The sequence below is a fragment of the Odocoileus virginianus genome, unplaced genomic scaffold (genome assembly GCF_023699985.2).
Source record: "Odocoileus virginianus isolate 20LAN1187 ecotype Illinois unplaced genomic scaffold, Ovbor_1.2 Unplaced_Contig_8, whole genome shotgun sequence".
Taxonomy (NCBI): domain Eukaryota; kingdom Metazoa; phylum Chordata; class Mammalia; order Artiodactyla; family Cervidae; genus Odocoileus; species Odocoileus virginianus.
Window position 1 is genome coordinate 2,033,015 of NW_027224325.1, and position 26,881 is coordinate 2,059,895.

Genomic DNA, 26,881 nt, shown 5'->3' on the forward strand with positions numbered 1-26,881 from the left:
ATAGGCTAAACTTAGAAGCCTGTGGGTGGCTTCTGTTGCCTCCCATTGGCTTTCTTCCCCTGGAAGGGGGTTGGGGGGATGGGGGTGGGTTTGGCCTTGGGCAGGGTGTGATAGTTCCACCTTCCCCTCTGGGGTCATCTTGAGAGTTTAGAAAGCCCGGGCCTGGCTGAGGAGACAAGAGACTTTGGCAAAGAATAACATTTTTTTTTCAGTGGTACTTCCTCCCCCTTCCCCCACTTGTTAGCAGCCTGTTGTGAGCAGCAGGGGATGGGGTCAGGTGGGCGGTCTTCAGAGCTCATTCCTCCATTCTGGCTCCACTTGCAGGGACAGGCCCCCTTCACCCTCCCGCTCCTGGGGGAGGTAGTCGTGACTTTTGGGTCCTAGAAAGAGAGGGGGTGAGCTTTGTCTTAGTCACTTACCCCGCAGCACTGCCTCCCTTCTGGCCCACCCTGGCCCAGCCATACCTGAGGTAGAGGGGCTGAGTTTGCTCAGATCTTGGAGTAAGTTCTGCCCCTGCTGCAGGTCCAGTTTGGCAGGGAAGGGGCACCCGGTATACCCCCCATTTTCCTTACAGAACTCCAGGAATCTGTGGGGTACGGGAGCATTCATACACAGCTGCACAGGGCTGGCTGAGTGCCGGCAGCGGCTGGAGGCCCAGCCTGGGTCCTGCACACTGGCCTATGTCTGGGGGCAAGTTGCTTAACCTTGGCAAATGGAGATGTTAAGATAAAACAGATGGGAAGATTACCTGAGCCCCAAGGGTGCTTCATAAAACTACAGCTGTCCTAGGCTAGGGGGTGGCATTACTGACTCAGTGGACATGAATTTGAGCAGACTCTGGGAGATAGTGAAGGACAGGGAAGCCTGGTGTGTTGCAGTTCAGGGGGTCTCAAAGAGTCGGACACGACTTAGTGACTGAACAGGCTTGTAGCCATCAAGAGGGACGGAGGGTGGGATGCTCACACTTTCCAGTCCGGGTCGTGGCCCAGCAGGAGCGGGTTGCCCACCACGATGAGCAAAGCCTTGGCCCGGGTCACTGCCACATTGAACCTCTGGTGAGAAGAGGTGGTGGGGGTCACAGCAGGGAAGGGCCCCCTGGAAGGAGGAGTGCCCACCAGCCCACCAGCCCTCCAACCTTGGGGTTCTTGAGGAAACCCAGGTTAAAGTCCAGATCCAGCTGCACGAAGCTCTGGCTGCTCCGCACGGTGGAGATGAGGATGACGCTGCGTTCCTGGCCTTGAAACTCTTCTACAGAACCCACCTAGAGGGGAGGGAGGCAGGGCCGGAGGCACTCAGCAGGGGACCAGAAACCTGCCCCGCCTACCAGAGCCTGGGGACAATTGTTACAGTGGAGGGAGCCAGCGAAGAGGAAAGGACTATGCTGTGCTAGCTGAAACCTGAAAAGTGAATCCAGTTACAGTGGTGGGAACTGGAAAGGCTTCTAAGCAAAGAGAACAGGATTCCAAAGAATACTAACTCGGCAGAGTTTTTCAGACTTTCCTGAAGATAATCACTCAGTACTTGTTTAAGTAACTCTAGTAACTTGTTAAGTAACTCTAGGCCCCAGAAAGCCTGAATCAGAATTTCCACCGGAAAGGCCTCTAATTCATAAAGTGCCCATTTTCAACCCTGATCACCTGAGGAGCCATAAAGGACCACTGGCCTGGCTCTGCACCCAGATAGCTGTGTTAATTGGTTGGGTGGAACCCTGGCGCTGGCAGCACTAAAAGCTCTCCAGGTGATTCTTATCTCAGAAAGAGTGGAGCTGGCTGTCAGCTGACTCAGGGTGGGACAGGTGAGTGAGGACGTCATCACAGGACAGGTCTGGCTGGATAGGGAGACTGGACTTTATCCTTAGAGCAAAGACTTTAAACCAGCCTGATCCTAAGAATCCTTCAGGGTAATTGCTAAACACACAGGCTTCCTGGCCCCAGCCCAGACCTGTAACTTGGGATCTCCAGCAGGGGAAAGCCCAAGTTGGTCTCAGGCAGTGAGGGTGGGGCAGGGACTGGGGCTGTTCCATCCCAGGAGCAGTAGGGCAGGGACCCAAGCAGGTGTCTGGAAGTGGGGGAGCGAGGGAAACAGAAGTCAGGGAAGGAGTGTGAAACAGTGGTGAGGGTCACCTTCAAGTCCTTGATGTCGTCTAGTCCCCGAAGCTCCTTGTCAAGTTTGGTGATGCAATAACGGATTTTTTCCACCTGGAAGATGGGGACAGGTGCCTTTCTCTCCTGCCATTACCCCAGCACAAGAGGGAGCCAGGCAGGAGGCCAGGGAGCTGGGGGGCAAAGAGGAGGTACAACTGACCTCTGAGCTTGTCTGAGATATGGGGCCAGCAGAGAGGCCTGAGCTGGAGCCCCTGCCTAGTGGTCTGGCTAGGTATGGGCAAGTTCCCTTGATGGGAACTGAGGGCCTGACCTGCTTCCGGTATGGGGAGATGACGCCCACACTTCGGGGGCTCAGACGGGCTTTGCCCTTCTTGGAGGAGGGGGCCAGGAGCTGTTTCAGGTAGGAAGTCACTGTGGCAGCCTCTTCTGGGTTGAAGAAGGACGGGCTGTTGCCCTCACGCTCATCCTTGCCCATTACACCGTGAAAGATGATGGGAAAGTCCTGGACACAGGGTTAGGGGAAACCTTCAGTTGGACCTCCCTGACTCCCTTCCCTTCCACCCCCAAACCCTTCCAGGGAATGGGGGATCCCAGGTAACAAAGGGCAGGGCTTGTGGCCTCCACTCAGAGACTCCTGCTACCCAGACCCTCAGTAAGAGGGAGGCTGGGGTACAGGTGGGAGGAGCCTGAGCCCCAGCCCCGCTCAGCCTCACCTGTCGAGGCAGACCCTCCCAGCGGCAGAAGCGCTCTCGGTCAACGACATCTGCACAGGCCTGCAGCTCCCCATCATAATACAGCCGGTTAGGAACGTCCAGGATGGTGGGGTGAGACCTGGGAGGAGGAGGAGGAGGAGGAAGGAAGAGCAATACCAGACCGGGGCAGGCTCTCCCCTCCACCCACTCACACACTATCCTGTCCTGCCCACTGCATAGCAGACTCATTCAGTTACAGCTTTTGCAACTGGGTACTAAGAGACCTGACTTCGATCCCTGGGTCGGAAGATCCCCTGGAGAAGGAAATGGCAACCCACTCCAGTATTCTTGCCTGGGAAATCCCATGGAGAGAGGAGCCTGGTGGGCTACAGCCCATGGGGTCGCAAAGAGTCGGACATGACTGAGTGGCTAACACACACAGAGTTAAGCAGAGAAAGCAGAACCAAATGTGGCTCCAGAAAGCATCCAGTCCACAGACTTCAAATTTAAAAGAAAACACCAAGAAATCAGGGACCCATTCTCAAAGTCTCAATTTTGCCAAGGAAGGATAACACAAAATCATGCATCACCGACTATCACCATTACTGGATGAGATCATGTGTTTAAATCCAAAAATATGGAGAAGGAAATGGCAACCCACTCCAGTATTCTTGCCTGGAAAAGTCCATGGACAGAGGAGCCTGGCGGGCTACAGTGCATGGGGTCACATGACTGAGCATGTGTGCATGAGGGTGGAGGGAGATGGGTTGGTAGCAATAAACTGGTAGAACTAAAAAAAAAAATCCCCAAATACAAGCAGCACTAACACAACAGCTAACATTTATTGCATTCTTAGTGGACTCATCTAAGGAACTAAAGATTCTTAGAGGACTCAGCTAGGAACTCAACTGATCATTTCAGATGCAAGAACTCACTGACTAAAGGAAGTATACAGCTCTTTAACCTGAATAATCATTGTCTGTATTATTCTCATTTCTCCTTGGATTGCCTAGAAACTTCTCCTGGGACCTGCCTCAGACACATTCCAGTGTCTGGGAACCCTTGACCATCCTCTGATATACAAATAGGCAAACTGCTCTGGAGTGAGGGCACTTGCTAAGTCACACCACCTACAAATAGCAGTGACGGGACTGCGGAGACCTTCCAGTTTACAGCCTTTCTGCACTGTGTAGTCTCTGAGCAACAGGACTGGGATGGAGGCTAAGCTGGGCTGGTGGGGGGTGTGGGCTACCTGTAGTTGCGCAGCAGCTTGGTTATGAACTGGGGGTTATAGCCATCTGGGCCCTTCTTGTACAGGGCGTTGAAGGTGAGCAGCCGCTCCAGCAGTGAGTACCCCAGCCCATGCTTCTGGGTCAGCGGGCAACGCAGCACAGGCCCCAGCTGCCGGGGGTCTCCTGCCAGCACCAGCTGCCCTCCTGGGTTGTCTGCTTCCTTGACTTCCATCAGCCCTGGAAAGTGGGGGGATGATGGGGAGAAAGGTGTGTGGTGGGACCTCTCTGACGCCATGTGGGGCCTACTTGCAGCCCCCTCAAGCCCCTCACCTGCTATGGCCACCAGGCTCTCTGGCTCCATGGCATGGCCAGCCTCGTCGATGAAGATGTGTGTGAAGTGATCGATGGGAAACTGGGCCGAGACCAACCTGGGAGGTGTCAGGCCAGGCAGGGGTCACACCCAGATTGTCAAACCTGAATGCTTACCTAGGCCAGCCCTCTCCGCAACTCCCCAGGAACCATCCTTCCCCATTTTCCCGGCCTGCCACCTCTTTACTTAACACACTATTAAGAGATACACACACACACACTTCCCACCTGCTGGCAGTGATGAGCGTGGTAATTAAGACGCGATATTCCTGCAGCTTCTTCTTTGAAGGAAATACAAAATCTCCCTTCTTTGCATCCCAGTTACAACAGGGCTGAGGGTTGGGCAGGGAAAGGAGTCAGCTTGGCTCCACCACCAATTTCACCCTCACTCTGGCTCTGGGGCCCCCAGGCAATTTTATTTACTTTCTCTCACTTTACACACAACTGAAACTGAAGCCCAGAGAGAGCACCTGACCCACCCAAGGTCACACAGTGAGTATCTCAGAATGCAGGTCTCCTAGTTTCCTGACCCTAGTGTTTACCCAGAGCAGCACCCGCTGGCCCTCGGCTGCTGGCCTTCCCCAGGTACCTTGATGTCCTCAGGGACCAGGTGGATATCCCTGCTGGGCGCCAGGAGGCGGTAGATGGAGCTGGGCAGGTGGACCCGGAGGCGCTGACAGAGGAGATCGGCCCCTGAGTTGGACGGAGCGCAGGCCAGGATGTGGGCTTTGGGCAAGTGCTTCACCACCTGGGGTGGGGATAAGCACAGTGTGGGAAGCAGCTTCTGGTCTCCGGGTGGGGGTTGAGGGGTGGGGGGCGGTGCACAGAAGTGTGGTTGTGACTCAGGCTGGCGCAGTGTGGCATCTCTCTCCCATTGCTAGGGAGGGAGTGACTAAAAAGGCAAGTTCTGATCCCCAACCCACTGCAGTCTAAACAGGACTTTATGCTAGAAAACTGCTGCAGTAAATATAAAAGGCTACCATGACTGATGCTGAAGCTCCAACACTTTGGCCACCTGATGCGAAGAGCTGACTCACTGGAAAAGACCCTGATGCTGGGAAAGATAGAAGGCAGGAGAAGGGGATGACAGAGGACGAGATGGTTGGATGGCATCACTGACTGAATTGACACAAGTTTGAGCAAGCTCTGGAAAATGGTGAAGGCCAGGGAAGCTTGGCGTGCTGCAGTCCGTGGGGTCAGTCCTACACGGCTGAGCGACTGAACACAACAAAGACAGAGACATGAACTGCAGCGTGAGCCGTGCAATATTAAACGTGCACACAGTGCTCAAAGCCACACTGGCCCTTGGTGCCAGCTAGCTGGAGGGAAGCAGAACCTGTGGACAGCTGCTTGGTTCCAGGGGGACTCAGAATGTAGGCCATAGACTGTAGGCTCAGGCCCCACCTGCTTGATGGCTTCCACTAGGGTGACAGTCTTGCCCGTGCCCGGAGGCCCAAAGATGATGTAGGGGGCGGGGCGGGTGGTGCCCATAACGATGTGCTTCATGGCCTGAAACTGCTCTGGGTTTGACTCCAGACTCCGGTCGTACAGCCTGGCAGAGTGCCACAAACATGATGTTGTCAAGTCCCAGAAGCCTCCCTGACCGCATCCCCTACACCCATACTTCAAGTGGCCCTGGAGCCCCTGCCCAGTCTCACTTGAGCTTCACATCTGAGGGCAGCAGCAGGACTCCACGTGAGGCCACCGGGAAGAGCACGGGCTCAAGTGGCCAGCGCCCCGTCAGCTCCAGGGCACGGTGCTGCACCCGCAGGGGCTGGCGGTTGAAAGTGAAGTTCACCTTGAAAGTCAGCCCATCCACAAAGCGGCTCAGGAGGCTTTGGGAAGGGAAAGAGAGGGGGAAGCATTCCAGTAAGGAGGGGTGGGCAATAAAAGGCCAGGACTCTGTCCATCTACCCCAACCCCACTCTCTTTCCTAGACCTCCAAGCAATCCTCTAGGAGAGGAAGCTGCTGAGGCACCTCAGGGTCCCCCCTGCTCTGTCCCTGGGGTCCCGCTCACTCCGGGGAGAAGCACCCTCCTCCCTTGGCCTTTGGGGCCATCTGCAGACCTTCCTATAGCTCAGGGTTCCCTCAACACCTACTTGGTGGAAAAACTCAGCTTGACCCGGTCCAATTCCACCTTGTGCACAAAGCCCTTGTAGGTGACAGGGTCCTCGTGATGTGTCTCGGAGGACAAAACAGCAAATAGGTGGTCACCCCGCAGCACGGAGGGGCGGCTCTCAGCCACCCCAGGAACCTAGGAAGCAAAAGCACCAGCAAGCTTCTAGCCCGAGATGATCAGTGGAAGGCCCACTGAGACCCCCGCTCCTGAGACACAAGGTCTGACGATCCACCTCTACCCTGGGGTTCAGGGAGCTTTGCTTCTTTCCTCTTCCACCAGGCAGGGCAGGAGTCAGGGGAGATGGGGAAGGGACAAGTTTGCCCAAGGCGCTCAGAGATGCTGAGAGGAATCCTGGCAACCCTCCAGGGCACGATTTCAAAACCCAGAGGTCAGCTTCCCAGTAAGTCCACCTGCCCTCTTGGCCAGTTCAGTTTCTACTCTGCCTTTAAAATCTTGTTAAAAAAAAAAAAAATCTTGTTCAAAAGTCAGTTCCTGCAGGAAACTTTCCCTGATCATCCTCACTTGCTATCTCTTCTCACTTGGTGCCTTTCTCAGCACATGGGTGCAGGAATCCGTTCTCATGTGCAATTCTGGACTTATGTATACACACTCAACATCTGAGAGCTGGAGAGGTCTCTAAGAATTATCTTCCGGACTTCCCTGGTGGTCTAGAGGTTAAGAATCCACCTTCCAATGCAGGGGACTCAGGTTCGATCCCCAGTGCGGGGAACGAGGATCCCACATGCTGCAGGGCAACTAAGCCTGCACCCTGCAACAAGAAAAGCCTGCAGACTGCAATGACGATCCAGCGCAGCCAAAAAACCCAAACAAATAAAAAGAACACGAACCATCTAGTTCAGCTCCATGCTTTTCAGGAGAGCGAACTAAGGCCCAGAGATAGCCAAAGACTTGCCTAAGGTCACAGAGCCAAGTGATAGCAAAGTCTGGGCTAAAACCCTAGTCTTCCCTATTACCCTGCTCTGACACCTCTTTCAGGGGTCCAGATGCCTACTCTGCTCCTTGCCAAGCCTTCTGGGACAGGAACAGCGTCATTATCCTTTTGTTCTGCCCACAGTCTGTGGGCTGGCTAACTTGAGTCCATCCTCCCTACTACCGATCCAAGCCCTGACCTCCAACGTGAGCAGACGGGGGTTCCGGTCTATGGGGTCCCAGGTCATGGGCACCGACTCCAGGTCATAGTGCCGGATGTCGTGCTCCATCTGTAGCTCCTCCAGGTGCAGCAGCAGCCGGAGCTTCACCTCGTAGTTCCTCCACTTCAGGGCTGTCTGCAGCTGGGCCCTGGCAGTGATGGGTGGGGAGGTGGGAGGGGAAGGACAGGAACAGGATGGGTCAGGCAAACCCCACGTCCCGGAGCACCTCTCCCTCTGCAGCCCCGAGACTATGAAAACGTCAGGAATCAGGGAAGACTAGAAGAGCAGAGAAGCAGATGGGGGTCAGGGGCCTCTAAGAAGGCAGTCCCTGCCCGCCAACCTCAGACCTGCGTTGTGGATCCTGGAGCCGGAAACATCCTCTCTCAGCGATCCTCCTATGACTCATACCCTCACCTCATTCAAATGTTATTCTCTGCTCAAATGTCACCTCCTTGAAGAGGCCAGGACGAGCTGTCCTCTGCAAAACAGGACAGCCCACCCCTTACTCTGCTTTAACTTTAGTTAGTTCTTCATAGTACTCATCACTACGCAAGATAAGATGAGAAATGCTCACTTTCCCCAGCTACAATGTCAGGGCCACCACGTCAGTGATTCACCTTGAATGCAGCCTGGCACATGGTGTGTTGGCCAGTAAGGGGGTGAATGAACTGAGCATGGGAGGCCGAGGACAGAGGCAAGGGGCAGAAGCAAGAAGTGAGCAGAAAAGAAACGCATAAAGAGTGTGGAGGGTGCAGAGGGATGGTACTTACTTGATCTCAGCAACCTCCTTCGGGGCAGTGAAAATACTTGTTCCCTGAAGGAGGAGGGGGAGCAGCTGTCTGAGGCGGGGGGGCGGGTAGTATGTTCCCAGTGGCAAACTGAACTCCAGGTCATAGTTCTTAGCACTGCAGGAGGGGGACAAGAAAGGCTATTACAAACACAGAGACCCCTCTCCTTCAGAGACTCTGAGAAGGCCCTTCCCTGGGGGATGCACAAAGCACTGCTTCAGTACTATTGCTGAAAGGGGTCAGTAGCCTTTGCCCTGTCTCATGAAGCTGCTCATGCCAAGACTGGACCATTTTCATTTTTAGAAAGCATGATACTTGAAAGCATTAAAAAAAAATTATATATAATATATGGAATTCCCTGGCAGTCTAGTGGTTAGGACCCCACACTTCCATGGCAGAGGAGGGTCTGTCTTTGATCCCTGGTTGGGGAACTAGGGTCCCACAAGCTGTGAAGTTATCTATATACATATACATATATAAACAATACATGTTCATTAGAGAAAAAAAAAATCAGAAAATAGGTAATAAATAAATGGGTAAATAAACAACATGCTCACCATCCAGGGATAACCACTGTTAACTTCTTGATATGTAGCCTTCCAGACATTTTTCTTTGTCAACATGTATTATACAAATATATTTTAAGTTAATTAGCCAATTAATTAACTTCTTGGCTGCACTGCATGGTTTGTGGGATCTTAGTTCCCTAGGACAGATAGAACTTGTGCCCCCTGCAGTAAAAGTGCGAAGTTCTAACCACTGGACCCGCACAGAATTCCCCTATACATGGGGGAATTCTGCTAAAATTCTGCTAAAAGCAGAAAGAGTGCAGTGGTCTCACAGTTTGCTTTTATAGCTCAGTATTTTGTGAACACCTGGACATGTTAAAAAGAGATGTCTACACATATGATTCCATTCATATGACATGTCCAGAAGACGGAAATCTATAGAACGTACATGAGTGGTTGGTGAGGGCTAGGAGGCGGGGTGGTGGCAAAACGGGGGATAACTAAAGGGTATGCGCTCCTTTTGGGGGTGATGAAATGTTCTAAAATGGATTGAGATGATGATAGGACCTATCTGTGAATATGCTAAAGAAATCACAGAATTGTACACTTTAAAGGAATGAATTGTATAGTATGCAAGTTGTTTCAACAAAGCTGTTATGAGGGGGAAGGGGAGAGAGGGAGAGAGAGAGAGAAACATGACCACCCTGGCTGCCTGACAATCCATCATACAGTCAAAAACACTTGGAACTTTTTCACACTGTCCTTGTATCCTTTCCTTCTTAGAAAAGGTCTCTGAGGTCTGGAAGAGTTAAGAACTCACTGTTAGGAAAGGGGGCTCTGTGTTCTTCTCAAATGCCCACACAGTGATGTGGGGAGGGGACCCCCCCCCCCACCCGACCCCGGGGTCTGGGTTGGATGGAGGACTTACCGGTCGGGTCTCTCTCCTTCCTCTATTCGGCTGGTCACCACAGGGTTTCTAGTGACCTGGCGCCGCTTGAAGGGAGTCGTGGGTTTCAGCTGTGCCGCTAGGGGACTGTGGGCCACGGCGGCTAAGAAGCGGGCGATGTAGAAAGTGCCAGCTCCTTCTGAGCCCGGCTCTCCAGGGCCCAGCAGCTCCCAGAGCACTGTGGCTGGGAAGTAGCCCACAAAGCTGGTCTTACAATGAACATGGAGCTCATAGCATTCACCTAGGAGAATACAGCTGAGTGAGGTGGGTTGGGGAGGGAGCTGCCCAGGAGCATCCCAACCCTGACATCCCCGATGGCCCCTACCCCAAGGCAAGCCCCACCAGCCTGCAACAGCACATTCCTGAAGCAACAGACCCTCCTAGGGCAGGCCTCCGCCCACCAGAGGCTCTTTGAGAACCCACTCACCTGGGCCCAGGAGGCAGGGCAGCTCCCGGTCTCCATTGCAGAAGGAAAACTGGGGGGTCCGGCAGAACGGGAAGAGGTGGGTGAGGGTGACAGGCTGGGTTCCTCCATTCCGAAGCCTGAGGGTCAGCACCTCCTTGCGGTTCAAATCCAGGCGGATAAGGAGTTGTCCATCTCGGGCTTCGTGGGGCCCCTGGACTTCCACATTCACCCCATGTTTCCCATGCATATACTCAGCCCTGGGGAGAGCAGGAGTCAAGGGCGGGCAGGGCTGGGGCAGGAGCAGACAGGACTGGGAGTTGCCCTCGGGAAAAATCACAGAATGGGGAGGATGGCCAAGTGCCAGCCATGCTCAGGAAACCCACTCCCCAACTAGCTCCTCCCCTGCCCTCCCCTCAATCCTTGCAGGAGGGAGCCCCCACCCCGCCCCCCACCAAGCCGAGGCAAGCCCCAGTCACACAGTTTCCCACACGCCCAGGCCCCTCTTGCACACCCCATCACACACAAGCACACCTGTCATGAAAGATAGTGGCTAGCAGTGACCTGTGGTGTTTGCTCATTTCCAACCCCGGCTTCATTCTCCTCTTTTCTGGGAACCACACGTCGGCCCAGCGGTCGAGCCCGAAGAACCTGACTCGGGTCTTGGTGACGTAGGCCAGATTGGCAATCTTCATTCCATACAGCATGGAGGAGAAGCCAGGGGCAGGGGTCCCAAAGCTGCCGGGAGCAGAGGAGACTGGGGAGTGAGGGCCAGGGGCGGCAAGCTGGGGAGGGCGTCTGTGTGGGACAGACGGGACAGCAGGACTTTTTAATGTTTTCAGGGAAGGCAAGCGGACCCTCCCCAAGACTAAATGTGATCATTTTAAACAAGCAGCAGGTGGTGGACGTTGCACTTCTGCGGAGAAAAGTCCAATAGTGGGCTGTTGAGATGGAGGACTAAGGGAAGAGAGAGTAAGAAATGAAGATCTGGGGCAGGGTGGGGGCAATTTGGGACAGAAAAGATATAATACTGAAGCAGAAAGAGTTAAGGCAGAGAGGGAAGCCGAAAAAGCTGATTGGTAGGGTGGTGGTGGGGGGTGCATCCCAGGTCCAGCCCGCTGGTGAGGAGTGAGAGGGGCAGAGAGTGCAGGTGTCCAGGGTGTGTGGGCAAGGTGGCTGATCAGACAGCAGTGTCCCCCCGAAGTCAGAGGGTGCAGGTAGAACCCAAGCAGGAAGGGAAAGGATCCTTCTCCAGAGATCAAATAGCTTGTTTGGGCCTAGAGAAGGTGAAGACAGGGAAAACTGGTCAGAAGGACAATAACCCCAAGGTTCAGCGCCTGGAATTCAGTTTAGTCAACTCGACAAACACTTACAGAGACCTGTTATGTGCCAGACACTGTGCTAGATGCTGGGGGTTCAAAGAGGCTTTGAGGAGCATGGAGGGAACACATTAATTCCAGCCCCTGCCTGGAGCTCAGAGGGGAGGAGCTCAGACTTGGCGGCTTCCCAAGGAAACCGCGTCAGAACTGAGTCCTGAAGGATGAATGGGTGTCATTCAAGTACAGGATGGAGCACAGCGTGTGAGCCGAGGTATGGGGGTGCGAGTGGGGTAAGCTGGGGGGACCACCCACTCTGACACTAACTGGGTCACCTTGGGTCACTGTACCTCACAGAGCCTCACTTTGCTCCTCTATAAAATGGGGATAACAGCAGACTTATCTCCCGGGGTGGTTGTGTGGATCACAGGAGAGACAAGCACTGCAGTGTCCACTTAGCCCAGTGCTTGGCACATAAGATCTCAGTAAGGCGCACTATGATTAGTATCACATCCAGTCTGGTTGTACTAGAGTGAAGAGTGCAAGGAGGGATTGGCAGGAGGCAGCAGAGGTGGGCAGGGACCAGGTCTCGCATAGTTTTGCATGCCAAGCCATGAAGCCTGCACCTGACCCTGAAGGCCAGCAGCTCTCCTCCTTTACAGGCAATTAAGGGCCAGAGGACATCCCCACATGTGACACGTCATAGACACATTCACGCTCTGGACAGCTGACCACCCTCCCTCCGTGCTTTGAGGGGAATGAAAGCAAATCCTAGTTCCTAGGAACCATGGCCATCCCTGTTGAACTATTAAGGCTCAACCAGCATGGTCACTCACCAGCATAAAATAAGATCATTTATGGTTATGGACATTTCCCTGGTGCCCCCTGCCTATAACTCTGCCCCTCTCCCTCCCTCCATGCAAGTGAGTGATGCCATTCAGAAAACTTTGAATTGGCTCTGATTTGTCTTACAAAGATAGTAAATCATGTGAAAACACAATAGAAAATGCTCAAGAAATGTTAGCTACTATTATTAGTATCCTATTAGTAGTAATAGTAATACTAGTAGCAGCAGTAGTAGTTAAGAGTAGTAACTTACTTCCAGCCTGCACCAGAGGCTACACTGTGGTTACACAACCACCCCATGTTGGTGGGTTTTAAGCAGGGGAGTGGCAAGATCATATTTGCATTTCAGATCACCCAGGCATCAGGAATGGAGGATGGATTTGCTGGAGGCAAGACTGTAGGCAGGGAGACCAGTTAGAAGAAGGCCATTGCAACCGTCCAATTCAAAGTTGACAAGGGTCCGAACAAGGCAGTGGTCAGGATGGAAGAGGAGACAGATCTGATATTTAGAATAAACAATTAGCAGATTTTGGTTTCAGACAGGAGAGCAAATGTAGGCTGGGAAGAGGGAGGAGTCAAGGACAATACCGAAAGCAGTGTCTTGGCTTCAGGGACTATTCCTGAGATAGGAGGGAGACACAGGAGGAGGAGGAGGCTGGAGGGACATATAGATCTGGAGGACATGGTCAATCTGAGATCCCATGGTCCACAGGCAGCTAGCTCCATGAATCAAAAGCTGAGAACTCGGGTCAAAGTCAAAGCATACCCTAAAAATAGGGAGATGTCAATAGTATTTACAACTATGGAAGTGTTCAGGATCTTCCCAGGGAGTGAGTCGTCTGAGGACCACTGAGGCCAGCACAACCCAGGGAGGAATAGAAAACAGAGCAGGAAGCTCCTGGAGAGGGAAGAGAACCAGGAGGAAGTCTTACAATCAGGTATCAGGCTCAGCTGCTGCTGAGGGGCTGAGGCAAAGGGGCTGAAATTAACCCTGGTAACTTTCACCAGGGCCCCGTGGCCAGTGAGCCATTAAGTTCCATGAATCGGCACACACTCAAATGGCAGCAGACGCCAGACTCCACACCTATCTTTGATACCTGCAGTCATCTCCGGTCCTCGTATAGGACCTGAGTCATTAGCAGAAGGATTACACACGTCCTTCTTAAGTGAATACTCTATGACTCTAACCAGGGGCTTCCCTGGTGGCTCAGGGGGCTTCCCTGGTGGCAAAGAAAGCAGCTGCAATGCAGGAAACATGGGTTTGATCCCCGGATTGGAAAGATCCCCTGAATGAAATGGCAACCCACTCCAGTATTCTTGCCTGGAAAATCCTGTGGACAGAGGAGTCTGGTGGGTCACAGTCCATGGGGTCACAGAAGAGTCAGATGCAACTGAGGGACTAAACAAGTCTAAACAAACAAAAGCTCAGGTGCCCTGAAACACCCTGGAGCTCTCAGCTTAGTGGTAGAGAGAAAACAGGACCCTGAGGGGACTGAGCAAACCCAGGAGCACAAATCCTGTCTAAAAGGAAGAAATGCTACTCATTTCTAGAAAGAGGTTACCAGGCCCAAGATGGCCAGATCTGGCTTTTAAGAGAAGCCCAAAGTACAATTTAAAGGTGAAACCGTCCATCTTTGGAAGCTTCTGCATGGACACATGAGCAGGAGGAACTCTGCAAGTTTTACAGCTTCTATGATAGGTGCTATGCCTGTGTGCTAAGTCACATTAGATGTGTCTGACTCTTTGTAACCCCATGGACTGTAGCCTGCCAGGCTCCTCTCTCCAAGGGATCCTCCAGGCAAATGGGTTGCCATACTCTCCTCCAGGAGAAAGGTATTACCACCTAAGTATTAATAGCTTTCAAATTATTCTTCATGTCTATTACCACTACCCAAGTTCACTTGGTCTAAGGTGACAACCATAAAAATTAAAAAAAAAAAAAAATAATAATTTTTTTTAGAAATCACAAACAGTACATACTTGTTGAAAAAAAGCACCAATTCTTGCATTATAAATCTAGTCATTTGGATTTCAAGGGAAAAAAAGATGAACAATTCAATAGAAAAACAGAATATTCAACTTAAAGAGCAAACTGATGACTCAGGGGTAAGAAAAAATACTCCAAAAATAGAGAGATGCAAATGAAAGTAAAAATGAAGTATCATTTTGTTTCCATGAGACTGACAAAAAAGAAGACAGTCACAACATATCTTACTATGTGGGAAAGAAAACTCTCATACACTGCTGATAGAAAGGGGAAATATTACAACCATTTGGAAAACAATCCAGCAACATCTATCTCCTAACATTTGATATGGAGGTATCCTTTAATTCACGGGAATGTATCCATGCAAAAGAAACATACCAACATATAAGAACATATGTGCAAGGAGGCCCATTCTAAAGTCCTTCATATTGGCCAAGAATTGAAAACAAATGTCCATCCATAGGGAGATAGCTGAATAAGCTGTAAACACTCGTACCACAGAATATCAGACAGCTATTTAAAAGAATGCATCACATCCATTTGAAAGACTAAAACGTAAAAGGTTGTCAACACCAAATGTTGACAAGGATACAAAAATACCAGAATGCTCCTGCATTGTTGGATGGACTATAAAACAGTACATCACTGTAGAAAAAGGTTTGATGGTTTCTTGTAAAGCCCAAACATAATACTCTGATTTTTAATAAAAATATTATTACATTGTTCATGAAATAAAAATTCATAAAAAATGTAACATCTAGTGTAGACCTACCACTGGTATTTATTCAGTAAGGACTTGCCCGGAGAATGGGTGAAAGAAGTATCAAGCAATTCCAGACTGTTATTTTATAGAAGAAACAGGTTAACAATGCAAACACTGAACCTCTGGCTGCCAGCAATACTGTGCGACGGCCTGGAATATCAAGTGTCAGGTTATATGTATTGTCCAAACTTGGACAGTCCAATCGCAGGCAAGGTCACACCAGAAGACCATTCTAAAGAAGACTTTGCTGGCAACTACCAAAAAAAGAGGTTAAGCAATTTGCCCAAGATCATAGTCTCCAGGACATGTATATCTATCAGGGTTTCAAGGTCATTGTTTTCAGTTTGGGGCTATTTTGAATAAAAATGCTATATATATATATATATATATACATATATATACACACACACATATGCTTCCATGTTGGCTTAGCGGTAAAGAATCTGCCTACAATGCATGAGCTATGAGTTTAATCCCTGGGTCAGCATGGCAACCCACTCCAGTATTCTTGCCTGGAGAATCCCATGGACGGAGGAGCCTGACAGGCTATACAGTCCATAGGGTCACAAGAGTCAGACATGATGGAAGTGACTTAGCATGCACGTGTGCATATATATATATATATATATATATTTTTTTTTTTTTTTTTTTCCCCCCACCTTGGCCAAGTGAGCTGCATGTGGGATCTTAATTCCTGGACCAAGGATCTAACCCAAGCCCTTTGCATTGGAAGCATGGAGTCTTAACCACTGGACTGCCAGGGAACTCCCTGTGATTTATATTCATATAAGATATACTGTTGGTGTTTAGTTGCTAAGTCCGACTATTTGCAGCCTCATGGACTGTAGCCCGCCAGACTCCTCTGTCCAGGGGATTCTCCAGGCAAGAATGCTGGAATGGGTTGCCATTTCCTTCTCCAGGGGATCTTACTGACCCAGGGATCGAACCCAAGTCTCCTGCTTGGCAGGCTGATTCTTTACCACTGAGCCACCAGGAAAGCCCATAAGAAATACTGCTGGTAAAAGAATACCAGAAGAATTGGTAGTAAAATATTGGTGATAAAAAGAAACCACTGATACACAGAACAACATGTGTGAATCTCAAACATATTATGCTGAACAAAAGATGCCTTACATAAAAGAGTATATACTATCTGATTCCATTAAATAAAGTTCTAGAATGGATAGTATCTCATAAAAAAGAAAAAAAGATCAGAGCAGTGGATACTGGGTGGGTAAAGGTGAGGACTAAATAGGACAGGAGATGAAGGAACTTTTGGGGGTGATGTTACGATTTATATCTTGATAGGGTGTTGCACGCAGGTATATGAATTCAGGGACCCTTGAAATCTTGCCTATTTCACTGTAGGTAAATTTTACTTTAAAAAAAAAAAAGGTAAACATGTGAATTCCCTGGTGGTCCAGTGGTTAGGATTTTGCCTTCTTACTGCCTACGGAGTGGGTTCAGTCCCTGATTTGGGCACTAAGATCACACAAGCTGTGCAGAGTGGTACAAAAAAAAAACCCCATTGTAAACAAATTTTAAACTCTTAGATCAATAGTTATAATAACAACAATCATGCTGAAGTGCTCAGGAGTGAACTGTACTGGTATCTGTAACTTATTATGAAATGCATCAAACAAATTAAGACAGCTAGATGGGGACATCCCTGTTAGTCCAGTGGTTAAGACTCCACAATTTCACCGCAGGGGGCACTAGTTCACCCCTGGTCAGGGAACTAAGATCCTCACATGGTGCAAGATAAATATAGCAAGACAGATGGATGGGCAGGCATGTGTCAAATACTAATCAAGAAATCTAGGTGAGTGGCCATTGCACCCCCCTGCTCTGCAGGCCCACAGAGTTGGACTCAGAAGCTGACCTCGGACCCTACTGTCCCTGAGTCTTGGCCGCCCTCACTCCGCCACCCGCTTTCAGAACCAGACTTGTTGGAGCAACTATGCCTACTGCCTCTGCCAATGGGTTACAAGGACCAGAAGCTAGCCAAACAGATGTATCAGGGAATTTTCTTTTTTCTGCAATAGTTGGATTTATCTATGGGTACCTGGCTGAACAGTTAGGGCGGACTGTCCACATAGTCATGGCTGGATTTGCTGACACTTCCTCCGTGGCCTATTTATCGCCAGCACCCTCTCAAGTGGGTACCTGCTCAAGACTCGAGCATAGAAGAAAAGAAAAAAGGGGAAAGAAGAGAGGCATGCTAAAGGTAACTGATTGGGGTTTTCATGACTCGGGTTTTACTACTGCATCTGCTGTGTTTCATCTGACAGTCTTATAACCACTGGACTGCCGGGGAACTCACTGTGATTTATATTCATATAAGATGTACTGTTGGTGTTTAGTCGCTAAGTCCGACTCTTTGCAGCCTCATGGACTGTAGCCCGCCAGACTCCTCTGTCCATGGGGATTCACATGTCACATGTGAACTAGTTTTCTGTGAGAAACATGCTCACCAGTCCAAACTCAAGAATGGACTTGGAGGCATGAGGTAGAGCGGAAAGCCAAGCTTTGTGGTGTTGCGAGATCAGGTGTCTGATGGGCAGGCACACCCACAGTCCTTACACAAAGCAAGTTATCCTAACATGGAAGCCCCTCTCCCAGTTCCTCACTGGAGTACTATGCGGTGAACAATATTCCCGGAAGTCACCTAGGTTTGTTCTCTCTCTCTTTATGGGCTGGCTCCTCCTTTCCTGTGCATGTCCTTCCGTTTTATGTTTTGAATTCACCAATAGGGTGAACCTCGGGTGAAAAATCCTAGGCATCCCACCTTCCCAGTTTTGTAACTGTATGGCTATTACACCAGCAATCTGTCACTCAAAGCTAGCTATTTTTGAAAATGGATCACTTTACATTTTTTAGTTCTTACCTTTTCCTATACAAAACATGAGCTAAAAAACACCTATGCTCAGCCGTGTATAGATTTTGTTCTCCCTCTGTTTCATTTCTCTGTTGGGTTTTAATTTATAAATAGTTTGGACCTTGTCTTCACAAACTTCCTCTGAAATGGAGAACTGAAAACAGAAGCATGCAAAGTTTCCTTCAGGTCTACAAAATAATGAAGGATAAAAGCTTCATAAATGACTGTACAATTTAACTATCAAAGTTTTGTAATTCATTATAAGTAGTCAGGCTGTTTTAATGTTTTCAATTAAAATTCAGTGCAATTAAAAACAACAAAAAAAGAAATCCAGGTGAGGTGCCCTCCAGGGCACAAAAGCCTGTGCGGCTTCTTTGTAGAAATAGACTTCTTTCAGCCTCCTTGACCTTCCCAGAGTTCCAAGGGGCAGATTCAAACAGTTGCTAATCAGGGAACAGAGGGAAATGCAGAAACAAGGTGGGGAAGGGGGGTGTAGGGGGATGTGGGGGGTTCCCAGTTTAGAAACAATAGTGCAGCCTCGGGGCAGGGTCCTATTTCCTCCTCAAGGAATACACATAACAATAGCTTTGCAAGCTAGGAACTAAGGCCACCACCCAGGTGGATGACAGTAGCTTCAGGCAGAGCATAATATTCCCGGAGCACCACCCCGTGACCTCACCACCAGCCAACCAGAAGAAAGTCACACACCCTGCAGCCCTCATTCCAAATTTTGCCTGTAACAACTTCTCCCAGAAAACCCTCAGGGAGCTGCCTAAATCACCTGTTTTCTTTTGCTTGGCCCTGTAATAACCCTTTCTCTGCTACGAAAGTTTGGTCTGTTTGGCGTCATATATGCGTGGGGCACACCAATCTGTGTTCAGTAACAAGCGTATATAGTTGTTAAATGTCAAATTATTTTAACTTTTCATTATGTTTGAAATCTGTCATAAGATGTTGAGGAAAAAAACCCAATAATGCAATTATAAGAATATACCAGACAATTAGGAGTCATTTCCATGATGTATTGACGAGTAAGAAAATCGGGAGATGGAAAATGTGTATAACATGATACTTTTAAAATACAACAATAAAAAAATAATAAAATATAACAATAACAAAAATGCCCTAATTGATATGAGTTACCTGAGTGTGGAACAGGATGTGGCAATGTAGGTGGGATGCTGATATCAGAGGTACCTGTGTGCTCAGTTTCAAAGTTGTGTCTGACTCTGCAACCCCATGGACTGCAGCATGCCAGGCTCCCCTGTCCTTCACTATCTCCTGGAGTTTGCTCAGATTCATGTCCACTGAGTTGGTGATGCTATCTAATCATCTCATCCTCTGCCACCCACTTCTCCTTTTGCCTTCATTACCTGACAAAAAACATTAAGGGTTCCCACTCTTTCACTCTCAACTATCTGCTTAACTGTTTGCCAGTAAAGAATCTGCCTGCAATGCGGGAGACCTGGGTTGGGAAGATCTTCTGGAGAAGGGAATGGCTACCCACTCCAGTATTCTTGCCTGGAAAATTCATGGACAGAGGAGCCTGGCAAGCTACAGTCCATGGGGTGGCAAAGAGTCAGACATGATCGAGCGACTAACACTTTAACTGTTTGATGTATACCTCTCCAGGCTCTTTTCCTTGCATTAAAAAAATATATATTTTTAACACATATATTTTGTGTGCTACATATACTATTCTGTAACAGACTTCTTTCACCACCATGGACACCAGGACAACATCTTACCAAGCCACCTGGCTCTTTTGAATGGTGGCAAAGGATAGCACAGTATGAATGCATTGTGGTGGGTTTAACTATTTGTTCAGCAATAGACAGCTAGGCTGCCAACGATTTTTGGCTATTTCAAATGTTACAATAACCATCCTTCTGGGTCAGAGAGAATGAAGCTTTACTTTGATGTGTGTGCGCCCCTGCATTTAAACTGTGGTCAACCACTGGACCACCAGCAAAGTCCTTGAGATTTGTATTCACATAAGAAATACTGTTAATGTTGTTAGTTGCTTAGTTGTGTCCGACTCTTTGGGATCCCATGGATTGTAGCCCACCAGGCTCCTCTGTCTATGGAATTTTCCAAGTCAGAATACTAGTGAATTGCCATTTCTTCCTCCAGAGGATCTTCCGAACCCAGGTATCAGACCCAGGTCTCTGTGGCTCCTGCATTGGCAAGCAGATTCTTTTCCACTGAGACAGCTGGGAAGCCCCCTTTACTTTGATAAGTTCTGCCAAATTGTGCTCTAAACAAGTTGTACAAACTTACATTCTCACTGAAAAGAATTGAGAAAACCCCATTCCTAGACCCTAACATCAGAAACCTTCACTCCTTTAAACTTTTGACAATCTGATAAGCAAATGAATGGTTCAGCTCACTTCAGTTCCTCAGTTGTGTCTGACTCTTTGCGACCCCATGAACTGCAGCACGCCAGGCATCCTCTGTCCATCACCAACTCCCGGAGCTTGCTCAAATGAATGGTACCTTGTTTACATTTTCATTTCCCTGATCACTAGCATAATCAAGTATCTTTCCTTCTGTTTATTAGTTATTTATATTTCTCCTATGAACTGCTTGATCTTATCATTTTCCCAAGCCTTATGAACTATTCCTCCTGCTTCTGACTCCACACCTCTCTAATGGTCTATTCCTTAAGAGTCAGCAGGAAGTGAAAGTGTTAGTCACTCAGTAATGTCAACTCCTTTGCAACCCCATGGACTGTAGCCCACTAGACTTCTCTGTCCATGGGATTTCCTAGGCAAGAATACTGCAGTGGGTTGCCATTCCCCTCTCCAGGGGATCTTCGTGAGCCAGGGATCGCCTCCTGACCCAGGGATCAAGCCTGGATCTCCTGCATTGCAACCAGATTCTTTACCATCAGGTCATTTCCCCCAACTAATGACTCCACAGACTACAGGACTAAGTCTAACCCTTTAATACGGCTCTCCTGAACGCTCCACCATTAACAACAACAACAAACATTTATTAAGCACTTACTACGTGCTGTTCTAAGAAGCAACTTGCATTATCTCATTTACTCCTCACAACAACCCTTTGAGGCAGCAACTATTATCATTCCATTTTAGGGAAGAAACTGAAGAACAGGTCCCCACACCACAACCTTTCTAAATGGCATCTCAGCCATCCCAGCTATTGTACCACCGCACTCCCCCTCCAGACTTTTCTGCTGCAGTTGGATATCCTGGGTGTGTAATGCCCTGCCCCTGGTCCCTGTTGTTTGTTAGGTGGGAGATGACTAATTTTTTAGACCTGGTTCAGGAAAGCCTACTAGCCTGAGGAATGGTATTTCAAAATACAGTATCAGATTGTTACTGGCAGAACAGCCATTCCTCAGTTCTTGTCCTCCTGAGGCAAAGAATTCAACTGAGAGACACAAAGCAGTTTCAAGCAGCTTTTGCTTAGGTGAAGCAAAAGTATACTCTCGAGAAGGTAGAAGAGTCGGCTGTCTGGGAACCAGAAGCAGCCCCGCAGTGAGGGTAGGGTAGATTTTAATAAAAGGGTGGAAAGTCCTTCCTGGTGTCCTGAGTTATCTGACTGAAAAATTGATTGATAGCTTTAGGTTATATAACTTTTCTCATGTGCAGGTGCTTACCCATAAGTACCAAAGCAAAACCTGTGGGGGGGGGGGGGAGGTACACAAAAATTGCAATGCTGATTTATTGTCACCTCTCAGGTCTTGGTGCACCTGAGCCAACTGGTGATGGTGGTTTGAAAAGCCCTACTGTGTTCCTGACATCTTGCTTGGTCCTAAAACTGGCTGGAAACTTAGCAGTTCCTAACGAAAAAAGGGAGGATGTCTGGGTGTGTTCTGGTCATCAGTATCCAGGTGTGGGGGGTGGGGGTGGGGGGGAGATGGCCCTATCCAGAATGGGGCAGGACCTGCTCTTGTCTGACTAGCTACCTAAGAAGTGATCTTAATGGGACTTCTAGTTCTATGTTTTACAAACTGGATTGCAACTCTCATTAATGGGTAAAGACCAGACCAGGGCTTTTGTACAATTGAAGTAAACTAGAATAAAAAATATCAGAAGGTAGGGAATGAGGCTAAGCTTTGTTTTAAGGACACATACTGTTCTGTGAAAGCTGTGTATACCAGACCCCATATTAAAAAGCAGAGACAACTGCTGTGCCAACAAAGGTCCATCTAGTCAAAGCTATGGTTTTGCCAGTAGTCATGTATGGATGTGAGAGTTGGACTATAAAAAAGCTGAGTGCTGAAGAATTGATGCTTTTGAACTGTGGTGTTGGAGAAGACTCTTGAGAGTCCTTTGGACAGCAAGGAGGTCCAACCAGTCAATCTTAAAGGAAATCAGTCCTGAATATTCATCTGAAGAACTGATGCTGAAGCTGCAATACTTTGGCCACCAGATGCTAAGGGCTGACTCATTGGGAAAGACCCTGATGCTGGGAAAGACTGAAAGCAAGGAGAAGGGGATGACAGAGGATGAGATGGTTGGATGACATCACTGACTCAATGGACATGAATTTGAACAAACTCCGGGAGATAGGGAAGTTTGGTGTGCTGCAGTCCATGGGGTCGCAAAGAGTCGGACACGACTGAGCGACTGAACTGACTGAGTGACTAAAAATAAAATGTGAAGTTTTACTGTGGAGAGAGGTCCAGAGTGATCTTTCTGAAAACTGAAAGATCACTGATTCTCTCGGTGTCCTGCTTTGCAACTTTCTGTGCTTTCCTATTTCTGTTAAGATTAAAAACAAAAACCTCGCATCACCTCCCCATGGCCCACAATGGCCTACCCAATCCAGCCCCTGCTGCCTCTGACCTCACGTCACCTGTTCACAGTTCACGCCCAGCCTTGGAGGTGCTACTTCCTCTGCCTGGACTGCTCTCCCCTTGTCTTACACCTGCTAACTCCATTTATCATTCGAGATTCTGCTCAAACATCACCTTCTCCAGAAACTTCTGGTTCTGCATCCTGGGCTTTTTCTCACAAGTACTTATCAGAACAGTAGTTAAATATTTTTTTTTTAAGTATTTGTCTTTAATTGCCTCCTTCTTCCTTAGTTAGGTTCTTTCTGTTTATCTATAGCAACTCACAGTTTTGCTTTGCTCATAGGAGACATTCAGCCAACATTTGTTAAATAAAAGAATGAGCCTCTTGCCCAAGGCAAGAATCGTCTCCTCAGAAACTTTTTCGTGATGCCAGTGCTTATTCCATAACGGACTCCTAACCAGCAATGTTAATGATAGCTGCCACTTCTAAAGCCCATGCACTCTGTTACTAGGGGAAATGCCTTACCTATGATATTTTATTTTGGCCTCACACAACTGAGAGAAAGGCAGTATTTTACACACTTAATAGTTAGGGAAATTTAGATACGTGGTTAAAATCAAATGCAACTAGTAGGTGGCAGAGTCAGAATTTGAACTCCAGCTACGGAAACATGATACTAGCTCCTAAAGCTCGGAATGACATGTTTATCTACACATCTGCCACTCCCTACTAACTAGCCTACACTCTTTAGAGGCAGGAACCAGGACTCAGGCAAATGGTAGAGCCCCCATTAAATATATTTGAGCAGGGTACTTCATAACATTATAAAATAACCTATTAATAGCTGGAAGGGACCTATTCTCAGTGGAGGCAGTGCCCCAGAATTCCTGATACAGGGTGACTTGCTAAAGCTCCCCTACAACCTTTTCTCTTGCAGATTAACTCTACTTACTAGCTCTATTAGATTCTGGAAGCATCTACTGAGCATCTAATACATACAAGGCTCTATGCTGGAGACTGAGGGAAGGCACCAACATGATGAAAGGCCTGTCCCTGTGTTCAGAGGTTCTACAGTCTGGTGGAGAGATGCGAGCTCTAACACAAGGTAGGGTGACATCCAGCTATAACTAAGCTTCGAAGAAGGAGCAATGAGAGCCCAGAGAAGCAATAAATTTCCATTGGGTGGATGAGGGTTGAGGTCACAGCACAAGAAAGTTCTCTCTAGTCAGAACAGAAGTCTCTTCCACCTCGTGGATGGTGGGGGTGGTTTTTTTTTTAGGGGGGGCTATGTGCTATGTTAATTCACTCAGTTTGCAGCATCTCACTTAACCAACCAGGGGCTGAAACTGAGCAAGTGCAGTGAAAGCCCGGAATCCTAACCACTAGGTCACCGAGGAATTCCCCGAGTAGGCCATGTTGAGTGAACTCAGTTCTGTCTTCTGGAATGACACCAAAGTATAATCCTTTCCCCTCAGGACAGTCTTTAAAATATTCACCAATAACTACCTTGTCCTCTCCAACTTTTCTCTTTTCAAGGCCAGCATTTCTCCATTTCTTTGACAGGGTTTCACAAAAAGAATGAATCAACATAGAAGCCTTTCCTCCTCCTCCAAGTACTAAAGTGCTATCTAGCCTTCAAAGCAAAGGACAAGGTCAATGCCACCTTCTCCATTGAATTCCCTAATAACTACAGGGGAGTTGTATCTTACTCGCCTAAAAACAAGTACATACTAAAAAAATTACTTTTGAAATCCCTTAGATTCACTCAAAATGTATGGTATATGTGGTTTCCTATATGCCTGTTTGTGGCTATCTGACAAAGCCGGTTTTCCCTAAGTTTTAGAACATATTGTGTAACTTTGATGTAGAGATGACAAAGACTCTTTCTTTAAGGAACCTTCAGTCAGGCCCCTCTGAACCCTCTTCTGCCTTAGTCTTCACCTTTGCCCCACCCCCACACCCTTAATGCTGTCTCTGAGTGATTCTTCATTCAAGACCCCCTCACTCTGCTTTTGGCTATAAATCCCAGCTGTCTTTGCTGTATTGAGAGATTGAGCAAGAGCTCCTCCCATGGCAGTACCTACTGCAATAGTCTCGAATAGTCTTCCTCACCATTGAAACAAGCATCAGAATGAGAGTCTCTTTAACAGAGCCCAAAGAAGTAGTCAACTTTTGTTCAGTCGCGTTTTACCTATTTTTTTGGACACAGGTAAATTCATGGATGTGAAGTGTTGATGATGTGACTCAATGGTAATTGTTCTCTTTTTATTTTCCTCCAGCATTTTCCTTATTATCTGTATTATAGTCCTCATGCTATTTTATTATTACAGCATACTGTATGTTTCACAGCCCCTCCTGCTCCCCTGGCATTATGTATTTTCCATCTTTATATTCCCCAGTGCCCAGCACAGTGTGGGGACATAAAACAGGTCAGCGTCTTTGCTCCTTTAGGTGCTAGTCAAACCCGTTAAATGTCCCTCTTAAACAAACAAACAAACAAACAAACAAACAAACAATGTCCCTCTTAAAACGTGACACTCATTACTGAAAACAATATTCCAGAAAAGATCCGGTAAACCTGGAGAATCACTTACCTCCTGCCCCCCACCCCAAACCACACTTCTATAAACACAGTCTAACACTTCTTTGGCTCTTTAAGCAGCCATACCCGCCTTTTGGTCTACTGAAACCCAAAGTCTTTTTCAAGAGGTCTGTTAGTAAGCCTAAATTCCCACCACCCAGTATTTATTTAAGTCTTTACATTTATCCCTGTTAAAATGTTTCTTGGTCTTCGGCCCAAGACCCCAAGACTGCAGCCTGTTGCTAGAGATGTTTTTGAAGCACAATTCTGTGGTTTGACAGGGAGAAGTCTCTTTGATTTTCAATTGAATGGGAACAGGAAAGGAGGACCAAACAGCCTTTAGCCACAGGATGAGAAGGGGCCTCGAGGAGACCGGCCCCGCGCGGGTCTCCATGGAGAAGCCACAGGTGCTAATGGAGGTTTGGTACGTACGCACTTGGTGCCCTTTCCTTCTTCCCCGAGCTCCCTGAGACTCTCCCTCCCACACTGGGTCTCTTCAGCTCTTTGGGATAGTGAACCCCCGAGGAAACAGCGCCTCAATGAAGGGGCGGAGGGCTCCGCAAAGCTCGCGCCAGGGCGGGCAGCCCCCAGCAGGCAGCTCGTTCCCCGCTCTTCTGCAAAGCCCGGGCTCCCTCCCGAGCTCCCTTCCCCCACGCCGAGCGCGTCCCACCCTCAGCCTCCAACCCCCGCGGGCGGCGCGTGGGCGCAGCACCCGGCTCCCCCAGACGTGTCCAGCGCCGCCGCCGGGGGAGCAGGCTGTGGGGGAGGTTCTCCGCCCGGACTCGGCGCAGGGGCCCGGCAGGGGCAGAGCGGGTGGGATGCTGGCGGCACGGGCGGCGCGGGCGGCGCGGGCGGGGCGTGGGCACCGCGCAGGAGGGGGCGCTGCGCGGCCCCGGGACCCGCCGGAGCCACTGGGGGAGCTGCCGTTCTGCCGCGCCCCGGGGCGGGAAGGGTGGCCCCGCCGCGGGGGTCGCGGCGGTAAGCTGGGCCCGCGTTTCGGGGCCAGGGAGTGGGCCGGCCCGTACCTGGTCTTGAAGTCCTGGTTATAAATGGTCCTCAGCCGCTCGCGATCTGTCTCCCTGTCCTGTCCCCGATCGACCAGGAAATTCTCGAATCTCTGGCCCGTCTCCCGGAGCTGCCGGCAGCTGAACTTACTGGGCATCGCGGCGGCGACTGCGGCCCAGGCAGGAGGGTTCGTAGAAATGAAACTGAAAGTCGCCGCCGCTGCTGGAAGTTGGCGGTCTTAGGGTGAGGGTGCTGCAGGGGAGAAAGTCCCAACTCCGACCCCAGATCCGGCAGGACCCCTTCTCCCCCCACCAGGTTTCCCTCTTCGGTTCTTTTCCTACCTGAGCCTTCCCTTCGGTCTCTTCGTCCTATCCCCTCCCCCTCTTCCTATTAACTCTTTGCTAAGGAGTCTGACCCCTCC

General features: G+C 49.1%; 1 protein-coding gene across 6 annotated transcripts; it reads right to left on the minus strand.

Moving 5' to 3' along the window:
- Positions 1-183: 183 nt before the first annotated feature.
- MOV10 (Mov10 RNA helicase) lies at positions 184-26,881 on the minus strand. 6 transcript variants are annotated; one of them, XM_020871528.2, is made up of 21 exons: positions 26,802-26,881; positions 26,481-26,682; positions 10,850-11,113; positions 10,340-10,575; positions 9,895-10,153; positions 8,440-8,574; positions 7,649-7,817; positions 6,499-6,653; positions 6,057-6,233; positions 5,803-5,950; positions 4,988-5,146; positions 4,627-4,730; positions 4,360-4,457; positions 4,050-4,266; positions 2,819-2,936; positions 2,416-2,607; positions 2,124-2,198; positions 1,136-1,261; positions 964-1,052; positions 465-586; positions 184-380 (listed from the first exon to the last, which is right to left on the minus strand). In XM_020871528.2, the coding sequence occupies exons 2-21, from the start codon at positions 26,615-26,617 to the stop codon at positions 289-291; spliced, it is 3,072 nt and encodes a 1,023-aa protein (XP_020727187.1). In that variant the 5' UTR covers positions 26,618-26,682; positions 26,802-26,881; the 3' UTR covers positions 184-288. The 6 variants fall into 6 exon arrangements, with proteins under 6 accessions (XP_020727187.1, XP_020727184.1, XP_020727196.1 ...); XM_020871525.2 differs by having other exon boundaries at positions 26,481-26,712; positions 26,802-26,874; XM_020871537.2 differs by lacking the exon at positions 26,802-26,881 and adding an exon at positions 12,731-12,872 and having other exon boundaries at positions 10,850-11,053; positions 26,481-26,568.